Below are 16,081 nucleotides of genomic sequence, written 5' to 3' on the forward strand. Positions count from 1 at the left end.
ATGCCGTAAAAGTATTTGCCGATAACATGGACATAAAACAATTACAGGACGTTTCCCACATCAAAAAGAGGGGGGAAATGGTGCGGACATGAGAAAAATGAAACATTTCATTAGAGGTTGCAAAAACTTAGCGCAGGAACGGCCATTGTCCGAAGATTCCATTATGGAGTTGTGAAGAAGTGCTTTTCACTACTTGTAATGGAGCACATTTCCCTTTCAGCTGTCAGTTTTTTCCCCCCGCGTACTGGTTTTCTGTGTTTTTCCAGTACCAGGAAGCCAAATTCAGTCAGTGCAAAGAACAGTGTGCGTGCGTGTGAAGTGCCGTCAAGTCGCAGCCGACTTATGGCGACCCCTTTTTGGGGTTTTTCATGGCAAGAGACTAACAGAAGTGGTTTGCCAGTGCCTTCCTCTGCACAGCAACCCTGGTATTCCTTGGTGGTCCCCCATCCAAATACTAACCAGGGCTCTCCCTGCTTAGCTTCTGAGATCTGACGAGATCAGACTAGCCTGGGCCATCCAGTAGAGAGCCTAAATTCAGTGAATCACACAAGCGTTTGAATTTCCACCTATCTAATTATCCAGTTCTGAAAACAAACTAGCATCAGGTGGAAATTATTCTGTTGCTATAGTTATGTGAAAAACACAGCTAAAAAGGGCAGGGTGTACAAGATGAAAATGGATACGAGCTAGGCATAAATATCTGTCTAGAGGTCAGCAATGACATATGTGAGCTTGAACAAGACTCATCTAAATAGAACTACTTTGAAAACAGCTAGCATGCATTTCCACAATGCAGTGGCAAATCATAGTTTCTCCATCTTACTTGCTGCAATGTTGATTTCACTAGCATTTAAACAGTTTCCATGGTAACCAAATTAGGACTACTGACTCCCATTAAAGGCAAAAGCAAAGCAGAGAGAGGCCTACCAAATGTGTAATGAAGAAAAAGGTAAGCACCTGGGGGAAGGGAACCTGGGTGAGAGACAAGGTGGAAATTTATTCAGCTTGGAAGCTTTTATCTAATAAAATGTGGGCCTTCTTAGGGTACCTATAGGTTTAAAGACATTCAGATTTCAAACCTGAAAGCAAGTGTGGTGGTTAAGAGTGCCAGACTAGGAGCTTGGAGACGATTCAAATCTTCTCTCTACTGTGGAAGCTTGCTGGGTGACCCTGGGACAGCCAGACACTCTCAGCCTAGTGTACATCATAAGGTTGTTGTGAGGATAAAACACAGGAGAGAAGGATATAAACCACTTTGGGTCCCCATTGTGAAAAAGGGGGAAGGGTATAAACAAACAAATGAGTTCCAGAAGATGACTGATATCATCAGGTGACCCGCCCCACTTGATGTCCTTCCATCTGGTCAGCTTGCATCTCAGTTCATGTGATACTCACCTTAGTAGGCAGCTATGGCCAATGAATTTAACCCTGGCAGGCATGAATGTATTTCTTTATCAGTGCTGGGGTATGAGGTTATGCTAGAATCCTACAATACAATTGGCCTTCAGACAAGAAAAGTAGTTGATAGCAGCAGCTGCTAAACAAATACAGCTATATAAAAGATTTAAAGCAGTAATCAAAAGATAAAAGGGGAAATTTGGCCATGTTTTAAACTTCTCAGGGGTTTTTTTGCCATCAAGCCACAGCTTGGCGACTCTGTAGAGTTTTTTTTCCCCAAGGTAAGAGATGTTCAGAGGTGGTTTGCCATTGCCTGCCTCTGCATCACAACCCTGGTATTCCTTGGAGGAACCCCACACAAATACTAGCCAGGGCTGATCCTGCTCAGCTTCCAAGAACTGATGAAACTGGGCTAGTCTGGGCTATTCAGGTCAGGGCTCTCAGATACTATACATCACCTTAAATCTGATCACCATTCTCCAACTCAGATTGTCAGAAGGGGAGGGGGGAGAAATAGAGAGGGGGTAGGTTGACAGAGAAGGGAAGGGGGAGAAACATGGAGAAGGGGTGGAGGGCAAAAAAGAGGAGGGGAAAGTTGACAGATAAGGGAATGAGGAGAAAGGGGGAGAAATAGATAGGGGTGTAGGTTAGCAGAGAGGAAGGGGGTAAAGGGGTAGACTGAAATATGGTTCATTGGGGAAGAAAGGGGATAGTTGGTGAAATAGAGGGGTAGCTTGACAGTTATGAGGAAAGGGAAAAATAGAGAGGAAGATTGTCAGCAGGGGAGAGGGGGGATAAAGAGGTAGTGAAGATTGAAAAAGGGAAGGGGGTGAGAAAGACAGGGAAGATTGTTTGAGAAGGGAGAAAGAGGGAAGGAAGTCAAGCATTTTACTGAGGTCCCTCTAACAATGATCTTCAGAAAGTTTTTATTTCATTATTTTATCTGGAAATTACTAGCATTTATAGAGCTCAGCCAAAACTTCTTGAACATTCTTACTATCACGAGTTTTTTATATTCCTAGCAAAAGATTCCTTATTTGTTTACATTAGTCTCACTTGCATTCAGCACTGTCATCATATCGCCAAAGACAACTGACTAGTTAGTGTTGTCTTCCAGTTCACTATATGATCTCTATATGCATAAGACTTCTATGGCACGCATTCATTTGGGGGGGTTTGCTGTTTAAAAATGACAAAGACACCACGTTATCACAGGAGACCAACGTCTGAGTGGAATAAAATCAAAGCTGCACTATATGTGAAATAACTAAGGAAGAGCTGTGCAGCCACAACGGCAAAAAGAGTTGCTATCAGACCACATGGTGGCAGACTCTGCCTACAAAATAAGCAGGCATGGAAATTATGAAGAGTGATAGGCAATCATAGTTCTTGCTACAGCCAAAGCACTAAGCATTTCTACATAATAGTAAGGTATTCAAATCCTGCATTCATCACCTTCTTACAGGAAACTATTTCATCTTTCCCTGGACAAAAGAAATGGCAATTGAGAGTATTCAAAATATATAATTTTCAAAATATGGTAAAGTTAACACCCAATTTTATAAGCGCCAAATTGCCATTTTCTGACTTACTGGGATAGAGGCCACCTTCATCAAATTTTGTTACTTGCTGTTACCCTGATACCACTTGTTTCATCTTAAAGTTTCATATTTTATGCCAGCAGTCTTCATCATATGAGTAATAACTCAAGAAGCGGGTCATGAACTGACTACTCCTAGATACAAAATATGTGATTGGCAATATTTGAAAATGCTTGTTGGGCCCTGCCACTGGCTACAGGACTAAGTTCTTGCCAAGTGGGTATCTTTATTCCAACCAGCAGGCCAGTAGAACTCACCTCCACATTAGCAAGTCACTAGAAATAAAGAGAAAACATCTGTTTATTTTTGCCAATGTATTGTTAATAATTCTGAGGCCATTATAATTGAAATGGACCTCATAAGAAAGCCTAGACTTTCCAAAAATTGTAGCTTTTTTCCTGTACAATTCAATGATGAAAATTAAATAACATTAACCATGTTGAAAATCACAAAATTCCCTCAAAATATTTTATTGCCATTAGTTTGATTAAAAAATTCACATCTTAACTTCTCCCCAATGGGACTATTTACTGCTCTCAAAGTTGTTGCACTGAAAATAAAATTGTTAAATACATTCCGTACATGGTGTGTTACAGCTGCTGATGCTAGACACATGTTTTCAGGAAAGAAGTAATCAGGATGCCGATTTGCCAGAACTGTAAAAAGTTCCACACCTCCGAATCTTTCTCCCCAAAAGACCTCAGTCTTGTCTATTATGTTTCTTGTTTCAGTTACAGTTCACAAGAAATCTTTAGCAAATCTACACAAGGCAGACAATGTGGAATTAGGACATATTTACAACACTCGAGAATAAATGGGACAGTCAGACGAACTCTAAGGAAGGAGACATAGGATTAGGCTGCTCTGCCTACTGGGCGCACACAACTCAAGATAGTCGCACTGACGGATGGCCCTTACATAGTGAGCCAAAATACAAAAATTCTATTGCACAATGCTGCAAACCATGCAGTTTTCAATCCACGCAAGATCCAAAAAATGGCTTCATGTTTCAAGCCTCAAGATGCTGCAATTTATACCGTGGGCCTTACACAAACAGTATGTCCAACACACCTGAGGCAGGACTATACCCTGCTATGATCCTGCTTCCCACTCTTCTTGAAGGCTGTGCCACTTCAGAGTATGTCTTAACCATAAGCAATAAGGAAGATTGTTGCCTTCTTTCAGATTGCTATGGGACTCTTAGGGACTCGGAACTAAAAGCTGGGATACGTGGGTAAGTAGACACACAGCATTCAAACTAGCAACCTGAGAGCAGTTAGTTGGTAAATACCTGCTTTCCGTAAGTGCTGGGTTGATGGTTTGGCAGCCTGTTACATATTTAACTGCACCAAAAGCCAGGAATGGGTGTTCCTGAATGCAAGGAGGGTAATTCCAATGCACTTAAGGAGACAGAACCTCCATTCTTGAATCTGTACACACAACTGCCAAATGCACACAATGATTTTCCAGGTTTTAACAAGCTGCACAAATTAATTATCAATGACAGGTTTTTTCAGGGTTTTTTTTTAACAAATAGCAAATCTTATCCTTCACAAACAAACTGATGTGCGTATAAACAGAAAAATTTCATGACCAGAAAAATAAAAATGTAGTACTTGTAAGGCAAATTGTTCAATGTAACATTTTTCAACTGCTAAGTACTTTTAAAAAGGCAGGTTACAAAATTTAGTGCTTGGATGACATTGTTGGCGTGAATGTGTTCATAACAATGAGAATGCAACAGTAGGAGACAGCAATTCTGGATGGCAAAGACTTTCCTCAGTTGTCATCTGTGAAGAGGAGCACCTTGTTTTCCCCCCATTAAATAGATACTCAGTTCTTTTTTTCAAGACTGCCAAGAAAAAATAAGAACAGAACAGATTCAGTGAAAGTACTAATCAATATGTTGCCTTGACTTATGAAGAAAAAGCATGGGATAAAGTTCTTGTGAAAGTCTCCTTATTTCTCCCCCATTGTAATGAAAGATCCTCATTTCACTCACTTGTATTTGAACAATCTCCCTCCTTGGATAAGTTGTGCGCCTTCATTGGTAAAGTGGCAAGCAAACAGCAACCAGTTTCTGGGCTGCACCTTATATGCAAACCTCATGAACGTCAGTGAGTAACAGCAAAGTGCTATAAAAGCAAAAACAAACAAGTCAGTGGACTGAGGAACGCTGTCATAAAAGGATACTTTCCCATAATTTCTGCAAATAGTACTGTAAAACATTTAAAATTACCTTCACGTCACCCTCACTGCAGACATAGCTATATTTCACAATTACATGTGTTCAAATTAAGTTCCCAGACCAACTACAATCTATTACATTAAAAACATTCAGAACTACTGCTTAATTCCTCAATGACATGTAATTACAGATGGACTCCTGAGAATTTGGGAATCTTCCTGAAGACTCAGTTCTCCGTTATCCCCATTAATGTCTCTCATGGAAGCATATGTTGATAAAAATATGAGAAAGAATAATGATTTTGAAACCTGGAGATATGATAAATCCTCAAGGAGAAATTAAATCTTGGCAAAAGATGAAAGACAAAAGCAAAAATGTACAATGGTTACTATACTTTCAACTAGTCTCAAGATTTAAAAAGGACACAGAAAGAAGTACAATAAGGGAGTTGACAGAATTTGAAAATGTGATCGCAGCAAAAACACTTGTTAAGATTAATTTATAAGATATTAATTTATAAGATATTACTTCAATTTGTAACAGCAACAGAACAAGTTAACACATGCATGATCACATGGATGCAAAATTTTGAGAAAGATATCTCTTCAACAATGGGAAACTTTATGGATGAAAGATATAAAAATCATAGCAAGCCAAACATTAAGAGAAAATTGGTACAAGATGTTTTATCAATGGTATATTACCCAAAGGATATTGAAAAATGGATAAGAGTTATAAAGGGAAATGTTGGAAATGCAAGGAGTTGGATGGTACTTACAAAAAGTTTTATAAAAGTATTTAGAAATTCAAATTTGTGATGGACACGAACCGTGTAATAACAACAGGGGAGGGGGGTAGAAGCCAGAGTGACCCCCTCTGTCAGCATTAGTGCCACTTGTGCCGGCGGTGGAGCATTTACGCCAGTGTTGGGGAGCCATGCAGTAGTGCGAGCCACGAGCACTGGCACAGCCTCGCTGGCAGCATTTCCCCAGCGCAAGGCCTCGCGTCGGCATCCTCTATGGAGAAGTTTCATGGGGCTTGGGGGGGGCCGTCCCTGAGCCTGTCGTAAATGCTCCCCCTGTTAGGATTGGGCTGCGTGAGTATACTATTGGACATCTTGCCCAAAAATATTACAAAAATCTTAGAAGAATTATTTAGATATACGATAACAGTGGCCAGAATTACATCTGCAACAAAACGGAAAGCAGAAGATTGTCCACAGTAGGAAGACTGAGAAAGTAAACAAGCAGAGTATGCAGTAATGGTGAAATTAACAAACTGTGTGAATAATAGACCAACCACAGAATGTCTAGATAAATGGAAAGCATATTATTCATATTATTCCTGTAAAATATGGAGTGTAGGAGGAAGTAGCTGAATTGATATATATTTCATGTATTGGTTTAAGTTTCTTTGCTATATAATATCAAAACGCATTTAAGTGTAAATGAATAGCAAGTAGGCGACAATTAAAAATGGACTTATTTTCTAATATCCGGAAATTATTTTAACAAATTTATGTTTAGCCTTATTATAATAGTTAGTCAATGTATATCACCATTTATTTTCTAATACTTTCTAAACAGGACTCCAGGTTCCTTACAGGATTGCAAATATCCCTTCCCAAATGTGTTAGATAAATGGGTTGCAATCCAGGCCATTCTGGGATCCAGAAAATTACTAGCGAGCATTTTTAAAAAGTAAACTCAACCATATTTTGAAAATTATACTCTCAATTGCCATTTCTTTTGCACAGGAAAAGGTGTAATGGTTTCCTGTGTTTACAACCTCAGTGCAATTCCCCCTCTTTGAACAGCCCAATGTCACATAATAACATGTTTTTGGAACTGAATCCAAAAATGGTTGGTCATGCAGCATGTAAAGAAGTTGTTTATGAAAGACAAGTCCAAACACCCTTTCTTCCTTGCACTCATGAAGCTCGTTAAGTGCTTCACTGAACTCCTGCCATGGTCTTGACATGTTATATCAAAACCCAAGATTGTTTCCACTCGTTTAAGAGTGATGAAGAATATTTTGGGTGCGGCTTCAGTTACTTTCCAATGTCTGGGCCTGACTGTATGCAAAATCCAACCATGTGTGAGATGTACTCAATGCAGAACATGTGTTTAAGTAGTCTGATGGCCCATTAGGGAACTGTTTAGTTTTATCCTAAGACTGCATTTTACTACTTACCAAATGTCATTCGACCACTGATGATCTCTGGCGATTTCTTCATGTCATTTATAGCAGCAATAGGGAGCCCCCAGTTGGCTACCGGCCCCCAAAAGTGCTTTAACAAAAGAAAAACAGAGAAAAGGAAATATATCCTCTCATTCATTCATATTTATTATTATAGCAGGACTCCTAAGTATAGTGCTGAATCCATGCCATCTTGTGTCTTTAACAAAGATGGCTTTTTTATATACTAGAAGAGACATGCCTGCAAGGATTCTTTTTCCCCTGTACTGTTAAACAAATACTAACATAGTACAATTACATTTTCCTCCAAGACAAAGAGGTTAATACACAAAGCTATGCTATACCAAGTCAGATGACTGATCATCCAGTTGTATACTGTTTGTGCCAACTAGAAGCAGCCCTCCAGGGCCCATGGCAGAGGTCTTTCCGAGCCCCGTGACTAATTTTTGTCTTCATTGGGATGTCAATATTAATTTTAAAAAAATTAATTACCAGCCTGAAACTCACAAAAGGAATAATTTACTGCTTCTGCTAGAGCTCTTTTTGCTCCTATATTGTGTTTTCAATAATGTAGCACAGCTGGTTACAAAGTAGAGCAATTCTATCATTGCTCTACCTAACAATGGCTCCATATTGTTTTGCTGAAGGCAGTCACAGACTGACTTTGTAACCATCACAGGAGAACTACAACAGCATCATTGACTTCAGGCTAAGGAATGCAAAAGCCAGGTGCTAATCCTTACTACACAGAACTGTTGCTATATGTAGGAAAGCAGGATGGAATTACAAAAGGACAGCAGAAATGCAGATTATTGTGTTCTACTGTGGCCCAAAGTACCCTTTTGCTCCTTTTTCTTGTACCAATGGGTAGCAGAGAAAGACTGCCACAGACAATTTTAGAGGTTGCTTTCTTCATAACAGAATGGCTGCAAAGAAAGCCTTCCCATATATTTTTTAGGCAACATGCTGTAGAGGTCTTATTAGATCAGAGGACTGTGCACAAAATACAAATGCAGCAAAAGGATTAAAATTTTATTTAATTTTATTTAGAGAAGAGCAGTCGTTTAACTTCAGTAGATTTGGAGCATTGTTTATAACTATGCTAGAGAACACTCATAAGATGTTGAAAGAAAGCAGAGAATTTCTTACCGTACTGTTTTATGAGCGGCCATGATTCACCAGTTGAGTGGACATATGAAAGAGAAGATGAAAGTCAATTGCCTTAATCAAATAAATTGTGATAAATCAGAGGAGATGAATACATTCAACTCCAAACCACCAACTGCTAAAAGGAGTTGATTTTTAAATTTTAAAACATAACCATTGTAATCAAGAAATATTATCCCTGATTCACATAATGGTAGCAAGCAATGTTTCTGTTGAAGTCAATAAAACTTAAATTAACCGCAACTTCCTTAAAGCCCATTGACTGCAAAAGAATTTACTGTCACTAACTTTATCTGAGCAGGACCACTACATTAAGGTAAGGAAGCTGCAAAATCCACTGTGGTAAAGTACCTCTGAGTGGTAACCAAAAAATGATAACATGAAATTTATAAACAGAATTCTTGTGTTATCAATGCTGCTTTGAAAAATCTATCAGTAATTTGGGTTTATAACCTGAATGTGTGTGTGTAAAGCGCCGTCAAGTCGCAGCTTAAAACAATTATACTGTTCAGTCCCAAATATACACAATATCTAAGGTTTTGAGAATCGAAGAAAAGCTATATCTTCGGGGGGGGGGGGTATACCAGGAGAGGCGGTCCCACAGATATGAAGGTCCCAGGCCGTGTAAGGCTTTAAAGGTCAAAACCAGCACCTTGAACCTGATCCGGTATTCCAGCTGGAGCCAGTGCAGTTGACGGAGCACTGGCTTTATATGCTCTAGGGGCGAGACCCCTGTAAGGAGTCTCGCTGCCGCATTCTGTACCAGCTGGAGCCGCCGGATCAGTCTCAAGGGCAGCCCTATGTAGAGCGAGTTACAGTAGTCTAGCCTAGAGGTGATCGTTGCAAGGATCACCGTGGCTAGGTCAGGGTGGGAGAGATAGGGGGCCAGCTGCCGGGCCTGGCATAGATGAAGAAACGCTATTTTGACCACGGCTGCAACCTGGGCCTCCATAGACAGGGAGGCATCCAAGATTACACCCAGGCTCTTGACGGTAGGTGCAGGTGTTAATGGCACACCATCAAGATTCAGGAGCTGGCATCCCACACCCAAGCCGCCCCGACCTAGCCACAGGACCTTCGTCTTCGTTGAATTCAGCTTCAGCCGACTTTTTCTCAACCAACCAGTCACAGCATCCAAACACCCAACCAGCGTGTCCGGGGAAGAGTCCGGATGGCCATCCATAAGCAGATAAAGCTGGGGTGTCATCAGCGTACTGATGACACCCCAGCCCGAAACTCCGAACCAGCTGGGCAAGAGGGCGCATGTAGATATTAAATAACATAGGGGAGAGAATCGCTCCTTGCGGCACCCCACACACCAAGGGGTGCCACTGCGACATCACCTCCCCCAGCGCCACTCTGTCCCCAACCTTGGAGAAAGGAGCGCAGCCATTGAAGGGCTGTGCCCCGAATCCCCACGTCGGCGAGGCGGTGGTCTAACAGCTCATGATTGAAAATGTCAAAGGCTGCTGACAGATCTAGCAAAATCAGCAGCCCTGACCCGTCTCAATCCAGCTGATGCCGGAGATCATCTGTCAGGGCGACCAGAGCCGTCTCCATCCCATGGCCGGGTAAGAAGCTGGACTGGAAGGGATCCAGGGCCAATTCTGAAAGATTCTGAAAATGCAGGCATTTGTATGTTTGTAAAGGCTGTGCTGGATTACCCATACAGATTCACAGCATGAGCTTTATTTTACAATTATGCTTTCAGCACAGCAGGAATGTGCAATTGCACAATGCTAGGAGATTGAAAGAATAATCCAGGAAGGTGGGGGGAAAGTAAACCTAGAGCACATCAAAAGCAGCCTAACTACAGATGAAGAAAGAACTGAACAGGAATGAGGGGACTGACTGAAAAAAAATGCAGTGTCTAATCAATGCAAGTCTGAGAGGCACCAGAATCAAGTGAGTTACCTGTAGGACAGATGACCTAAAAAACTTGTGCAAACCTCTTTTGCCAAAAAACAAAATATGCTTACAATTAGCATTACAAAAATCTATCCCTTATGGTTACCAGATGTTTGTACAATAGCCATAGAATCTTTTCAGTTCTGAAGCTCTAAGATTTAATAAATTGGTAGCCCTGCATAGAAGATCCCAGAGATATATGTTTACATGGAGGTAGGTGGCTGAAGCAAGCTTCCATTACCCTTGCTAGGAAGTATCTTAGTAACAGACAAATCAAGTAGCATAGTAGAAAGAAAAACCAAGGCAATTAAATAAATACTGATGTGAATGGAAATGCTAGTTTGCTAAGTGAAATGCCATTTCAAGTGACTGTAAGAGATCTCTGCTGTGCAAGCTGTTTCAATCTTGTGTAACATCAACACAAACACGGTAATTGCGTAAACTGGCATAAAGCGCTTTCTGTCATGTTGCTACATGCATGAAACCAAACTTACAATTAACAGAACCAAATGTCTAAAATTAATATTCAGTAATAAACTACCATGTCTACCACTGGCTTTATCCAACATCAACTACAGGATGGGGGGAGATATATGCATGGCAATTACCTCTCTCTGGCCCTCTGGGACAATTGCTATAGATTTCTATGTCTTATTAGTATTTACATGATTGTTGTTTTTGCCTCTTAAATAGAACACTTGTTACTTCAAAACATCAAAAATAAAAATATTGTCGAAGGCTTTCACGGTCAGAGTTCATTGGTTCTTGTAGGTTATCCGGCCTGTGTGACCGTGGTCTAGGTATTTTCTTTCCTGACGTTTTGCCAGCAGCTGTGGCAGGCATCTTCAGAGGAGTAACACTGAAGGACAGTGTCTCTCAGTGTCAAGTGTGTAGGAAGAGTAATATATAGTCAGAAAGGGGTTGGGTTTGAGCTGAATCATTGTCCTGCAATTGTCAGGAAAGAAAATACCAAGACCACGGTCACACAGCATATGCCAGGAAAGAAAATACCAAGACCACGGTCACACAGCCCGGATAACCTACAAGAACCAATCAAAAATAAAGTCCCCAAAAGTCGCAATGTTTGTTTTGTGGACTATTCGGAGAACAATAAGTTGCTAAAGAGCAAGCAACTCTCTAATCTGACTACCAAAGTCACAGCCTATTTTCAAAAGAATCCCTTACTGAGAACTTATTCTCAGGTACATAAGCAGTTTTAGGGTCATATCAGGACCCCATGGGAAAAGTGGTCTTGCTAGCTGAAACTGGACTACCAGAGCTGATACTAGATCTTTAAATCTTCTGTCCACCTCCTGTTCTTTAACCGCTGTAGCAACACAGGAAAACTAGTTTTGGCTAGTTATTGTGAGAGAGTAAAAAACATTACCCCATCTCTCCCTTCTCCATGCAGTTCCAATCCAAATCAACCACCCACACAGCTCAAAGTACATTAGGAAAATCCAATCACAGAACTTCCAGCATCTGGTCCCAGTACAACACTCAGCAGGGGCAGTTTTAATCTCTGTTTGCACTTATGGAATCTGTTTTAAAGGGAAAGATGCTCTGTTCCTCCAAAAGGTTAAGATGTTCTGTTCCTCCTACAGCCTGACCAGGTACACACAGATTTTGTGAAAGGTTGTACAGTTTCTACACCTTTGGGCTGGTTTGAGGTGGAGGAGCAGAATGGATCCCTTTGTGGTTGAACGCCTTCCTGCAAATCCATTCTCTCATCACCAGGAAGACACGAGGACAAGGGCAACGGTGCATGAATGGGTAACCCCTACTGCAGCCACTACAGGACAGTCCTTGCAACTCCCCCCACCCCACAGAAAACAGGGCAATTCTTTTCACTTAGTGTAATTACACTGAAGTCATCATGAATGGCCAAAGTTGACGTGAGCAAGGAGTTTCTGAGCTCCCAAGCAATTAATTCTGAGGCCTGAGTCAGAAGGAGGGATCGAAGTCTGTCCCATCCCGCTGTTTCAGGAGACGAAACACGCCCCCCCACCCCTGGATCCAGTGAGTGGCTGTGTGTGGGTACAGACTACCGATAGACGAGAGGTGTCTCTGATTACTCCTCGTAAATAACCTCTCCAGGTTACATCCTTGGGCAACCAGTCCCCTCTCCCACCGCTTAACGGATATGTAATAACCATCGAGAATTACACATCACATAATTAATCTATACGAAAAGTTCAAATTGGAGTTCAACTGCCAGCACACTTCGGAGAGCCGGATCCCCAGAGCCTCTAAGGCAGTGGTTCTCAACCTTTTTTGCTCCATGTCCCCCTTTCACCATTGTTCAGAATATAATTCCCCCCCTTCCCAAGATAGTCTAACGGAAAAAAACAAACTACAATTTTACAGATTGTACATAATCTACACTGCAGGACATCACACTTTGCTGAATAGTAGTCCCAATTCCCCCCTTGGAACCCTAAAATCCCCCCGGGGGGGAATTCCCCCCTTGTCGAGAAACCCTGTTTCAAGGGCCTTACGCCCAAGTCTCCCTAGGGCAGGGGTCTCAAAACTGCGGCTCCAGAGCCGCATGTGGCTCTTTGGCCCGTTGAGTGCGGCTCTCGGAACTTGGTTCAGAGCCCCTGCTCTTGCGCCCGCTTGCGTCAGCAGCCAGGCTGCGGAGCCGGCGCGCCTGAGAGAGAGAGAGTGGGTGAGCAGGCGCGCTGTCTCTCCCCCCCACCCGCCGTGGAGAATGGCTGGGTCCCCCTTTCCCTTGCCCTCAATGGTTGGGAGGCTAAAGCCTCCCGTCCCCTCTAGCCGCGCGATTGCTGGGTGGCTCAGCGGTTCCTCCCCCCCCCCCGCCTATCAGCTGTTGGGCGGGGTGGGCTTCCTTTGGTAGACCTGGCCTCCGGCTGAGTCCCATTGGGAGGCCATGTCTACCCACTGGCTTTCTTGGCGGTAGACCTGGACTCCGAGGAGGGGGAAAAGTCCCCCTTCAGAGGCCAGGTCTACCAATTGGCTTCTATGGGCCTCCGGAGGCCAGGTCTACTGCCAAGAAAGCCAATGGGTAGACCTGGCCTCCCAATGGGACTCAGCCGGAGTCCAGGTCTACCAATAGGCTTTTATGGCTGTAGACCAGGCCTCCAGACGAGGACTCTGGACGGGGAGGGGGAAATGGCAGGGACTTACAATTTAATTTTTATCAATAAATAAGATCACTATTAAGTATGATATCAAGTTTTATTCAGTGTACCTATAGTTTAATTAAAACTTAAAACTAATTAAAACTTAAAACTTTCTTAAACTTAAACTATATAGGTAGATACACTGTTTATTAACTTAATAAACTTTAATTAAAGTTTATTAAGTTAATAAACAGTGTACCTACCTATATAGTTTAAGTTTAAGAAATTTGGCTCTCAAAAGAAATCTCAATCGTTGTACTGTTGATATTTGGCTCTTTTGACTAATGAGTTTGCCGACCCCTGCCCTAGGGACACTTTCACACACACCAAATAATGCACTTTCAATGCACTTTAACGATTGTTTGCAAGTGGATTTTGCCGTTTCACACAGTAAAATCCAGCGGTAAAGTGCACTGAAAGTGGATTGAAAGTGCATTATTCGGTGTGTGTGAAAGCGCCCTAGGACTGCAGCCTCTGCTCTCTCTTACACCATTTATGCTCGGGAGGTTTCTCCCCTCTCCAGATGCACATTTCCCCCATCCAGATTCTCAAAACTCAAAAATAAGCCCCCCCTCCCATGCAGAGCTTTGACAATTCAGATGGGGAAAATGTGCATCTAGAGAGCGGCAAATCCACAGCAAAACCTCCCGTGCATAAGCGGCCTTAGAGATAATGTTGTGACAAACCGGGGGTTGGGGGGGGGAGAGACCCAAAGACAATTGTTTCAAGAAACAGCTATTTATTTGGAGCAGCTGCAACCCAGAGGCCCTAATGGGCAGAAATCTCTGAGGCCATTTATTCATGGAAGGTTTTGCATTGGATTTGCCACTCTATAGATGCACCTTTTCCCCATCTGAATTCTCAAAACTCTGCCTGGCGGCTTATTGTTGAGTTTTGAGAATATGGATGGGGGGGAAAGGGCATCTATAGAGTGGCAAATCCAATGCAAAACTGAATTCTCAAAACTCTGCATGGCAGCTTATTGTTGAGTTTTGAGAATATGGATGGGGGGAAAGTGCATCTATAGAGTGGCAAATCCAATGCAAAACCTTCCATGAATAAAACTGACCTGTCCCGACTGACTGTACTGAGGGAGAGATATTTATCCAAATTCAAGATATGACAACCCATCAACATTCAGGGTAAAGCTGATAGCACTACAGACATAGAGGCGGCAGTAAAGTAACAGCTTCCCCCAGTTCTTGTTATGGTTTACTGTAACCCTCCGTGACTCTTGCCCCAATTACTTAGCACACAGACACACAGAGATGCCCTGCCCAGCAACAAGCTATTCCCTGGCTGTCCTAATACATTTACAGAAAGGAAAAGAGATTATTACTGAGACAGCAAGGTAGACTTCCCCTGACTATGGAAGATCCACTGATTTAGCAATTGGCAATAATCTCTTTTCCTTTCTGTAAATGTATTGAAATGTATTAGGACAGCAAGGGAATAGTATGTTGCTGGGCAGGATATCTCTGTGTGTGTATATGTCTGTGTGCTATGGAATTGGGGCAAGAGTCATGGAGGGTTACAGTAAACCATAACAAGAACTGGGTGGCTCACGAAAGCTCATACCCTACCAGAAAATATTTTTGTTAGTCTTTAAGGTGCTACTGGACTCTGGCCCTTTTTGACTACTGGGTGAAACTGTTACTCTGCTGCCGCCTCTATGTCTGTAGTGCTACCAGCTTTACCCTGAATGTCGATGGGTTGTCCCATCTTGAATTTGGATAAATATCTCTCCCTCAGTGCAATGGGGGCTCAGAGATTTCTGCCCATTAGGGCCTCTGAGTCAGCAGCTGCAAATAAACTGTTTTCTTGAAATAACGATCTCAGGTCTCTCTCTCTCTCTCCCCCCCCCACGAACCCCCGTTTACCACATCATTACAAACTGCTAAACCAGTGGATCTTCCATAGTCAGGGGAAGTCTACCTTGCCGTCTCAATAAGGTCCATCAGCCCCCTTTCCTGACCACGAAGGACCCCCCCACACACACACAAACACACACTGCAGAAGCCGTGCACAGGGAGGGGGGGCAGAAAACCAGGTTCTCTTGCAGCCCCCCACCCCCGCTTCTCCCCGTCGTCCCCCCACCTCATGAGGTAGTCCCTGAAGTCCTTGCTGCGCAGATAGTCCACGGCCTTGCGAGCCAGCGCCGCCGCCATGGCGCCAAGGGAAGGCAAGGGCACCGCCAATGACAAACTCCCGCCGGCGACGAGCGGCCTCTCCACCACCGGGCCCCGGGCTCCCGCTTTACGGCCGCGCCGCCGTCTCCCTGGCAACCCCGCGGCCCATTGGGTCGACCGGCCGGGCGCGCCCTCTGCCTGAACCGCTTCTGGCGAGGGCGGGGAAGGAGGGCGGTGTGTCGTAAAGCGCGCGGGCTGGACGGCGGACGTATGTCGCAAACCTTGAAGCAAAAAAAAAAAAAAATACTGCCAGGCGGCGCATCTTACGAAGAGGCTGGCGTCGCTTCT

General features: G+C 43.0%; 1 protein-coding gene across 2 annotated transcripts; it reads right to left on the bottom strand.

The window, feature by feature from the left end:
- Positions 1-4,997: 4,997 nt before the first annotated feature.
- Positions 4,998-15,772, bottom strand: MPC1 (mitochondrial pyruvate carrier 1). 2 transcript variants are annotated; one of them, XM_056853123.1, is made up of 4 exons: positions 15,702-15,772; positions 14,688-14,691; positions 7,381-7,477; positions 4,998-5,134 (listed from the first exon to the last, which is right to left on the bottom strand). In XM_056853123.1, exons 1-4 carry the CDS (start codon positions 15,770-15,772, stop codon positions 4,998-5,000), a joined length of 309 nt encoding a protein of 102 aa, XP_056709101.1. The 2 variants fall into 2 exon arrangements, with proteins under 2 accessions (XP_056709101.1, XP_056709100.1); XM_056853122.1 differs by lacking the exons at positions 14,688-14,691; positions 15,702-15,772 and adding an exon at positions 8,536-8,554.
- Positions 15,773-16,081: the final 309 nt, after the last annotated feature.

The sequence above is a fragment of the Euleptes europaea genome, chromosome 7, assembly GCF_029931775.1.
Source record: "Euleptes europaea isolate rEulEur1 chromosome 7, rEulEur1.hap1, whole genome shotgun sequence".
NCBI lineage: Eukaryota > Metazoa > Chordata > Lepidosauria > Squamata > Sphaerodactylidae > Euleptes > Euleptes europaea.

Bases quoted from the DNA above. Each gene is read 5' to 3' on its own strand.
- MPC1 (XM_056853123.1), bottom strand. From the start codon at position 15,772: ATGGCGGCGGCGCTGGCTCGCAAGGCCGTGGACTATCTGCGCAGCAAG. The intron at 5,135-7,380 runs GTAAGTAGTAAA...TTGCTTTTATAG, and splicing joins CAGTGGTCGAATGACATTTG to CACTTTGCTGTTACTCACTG.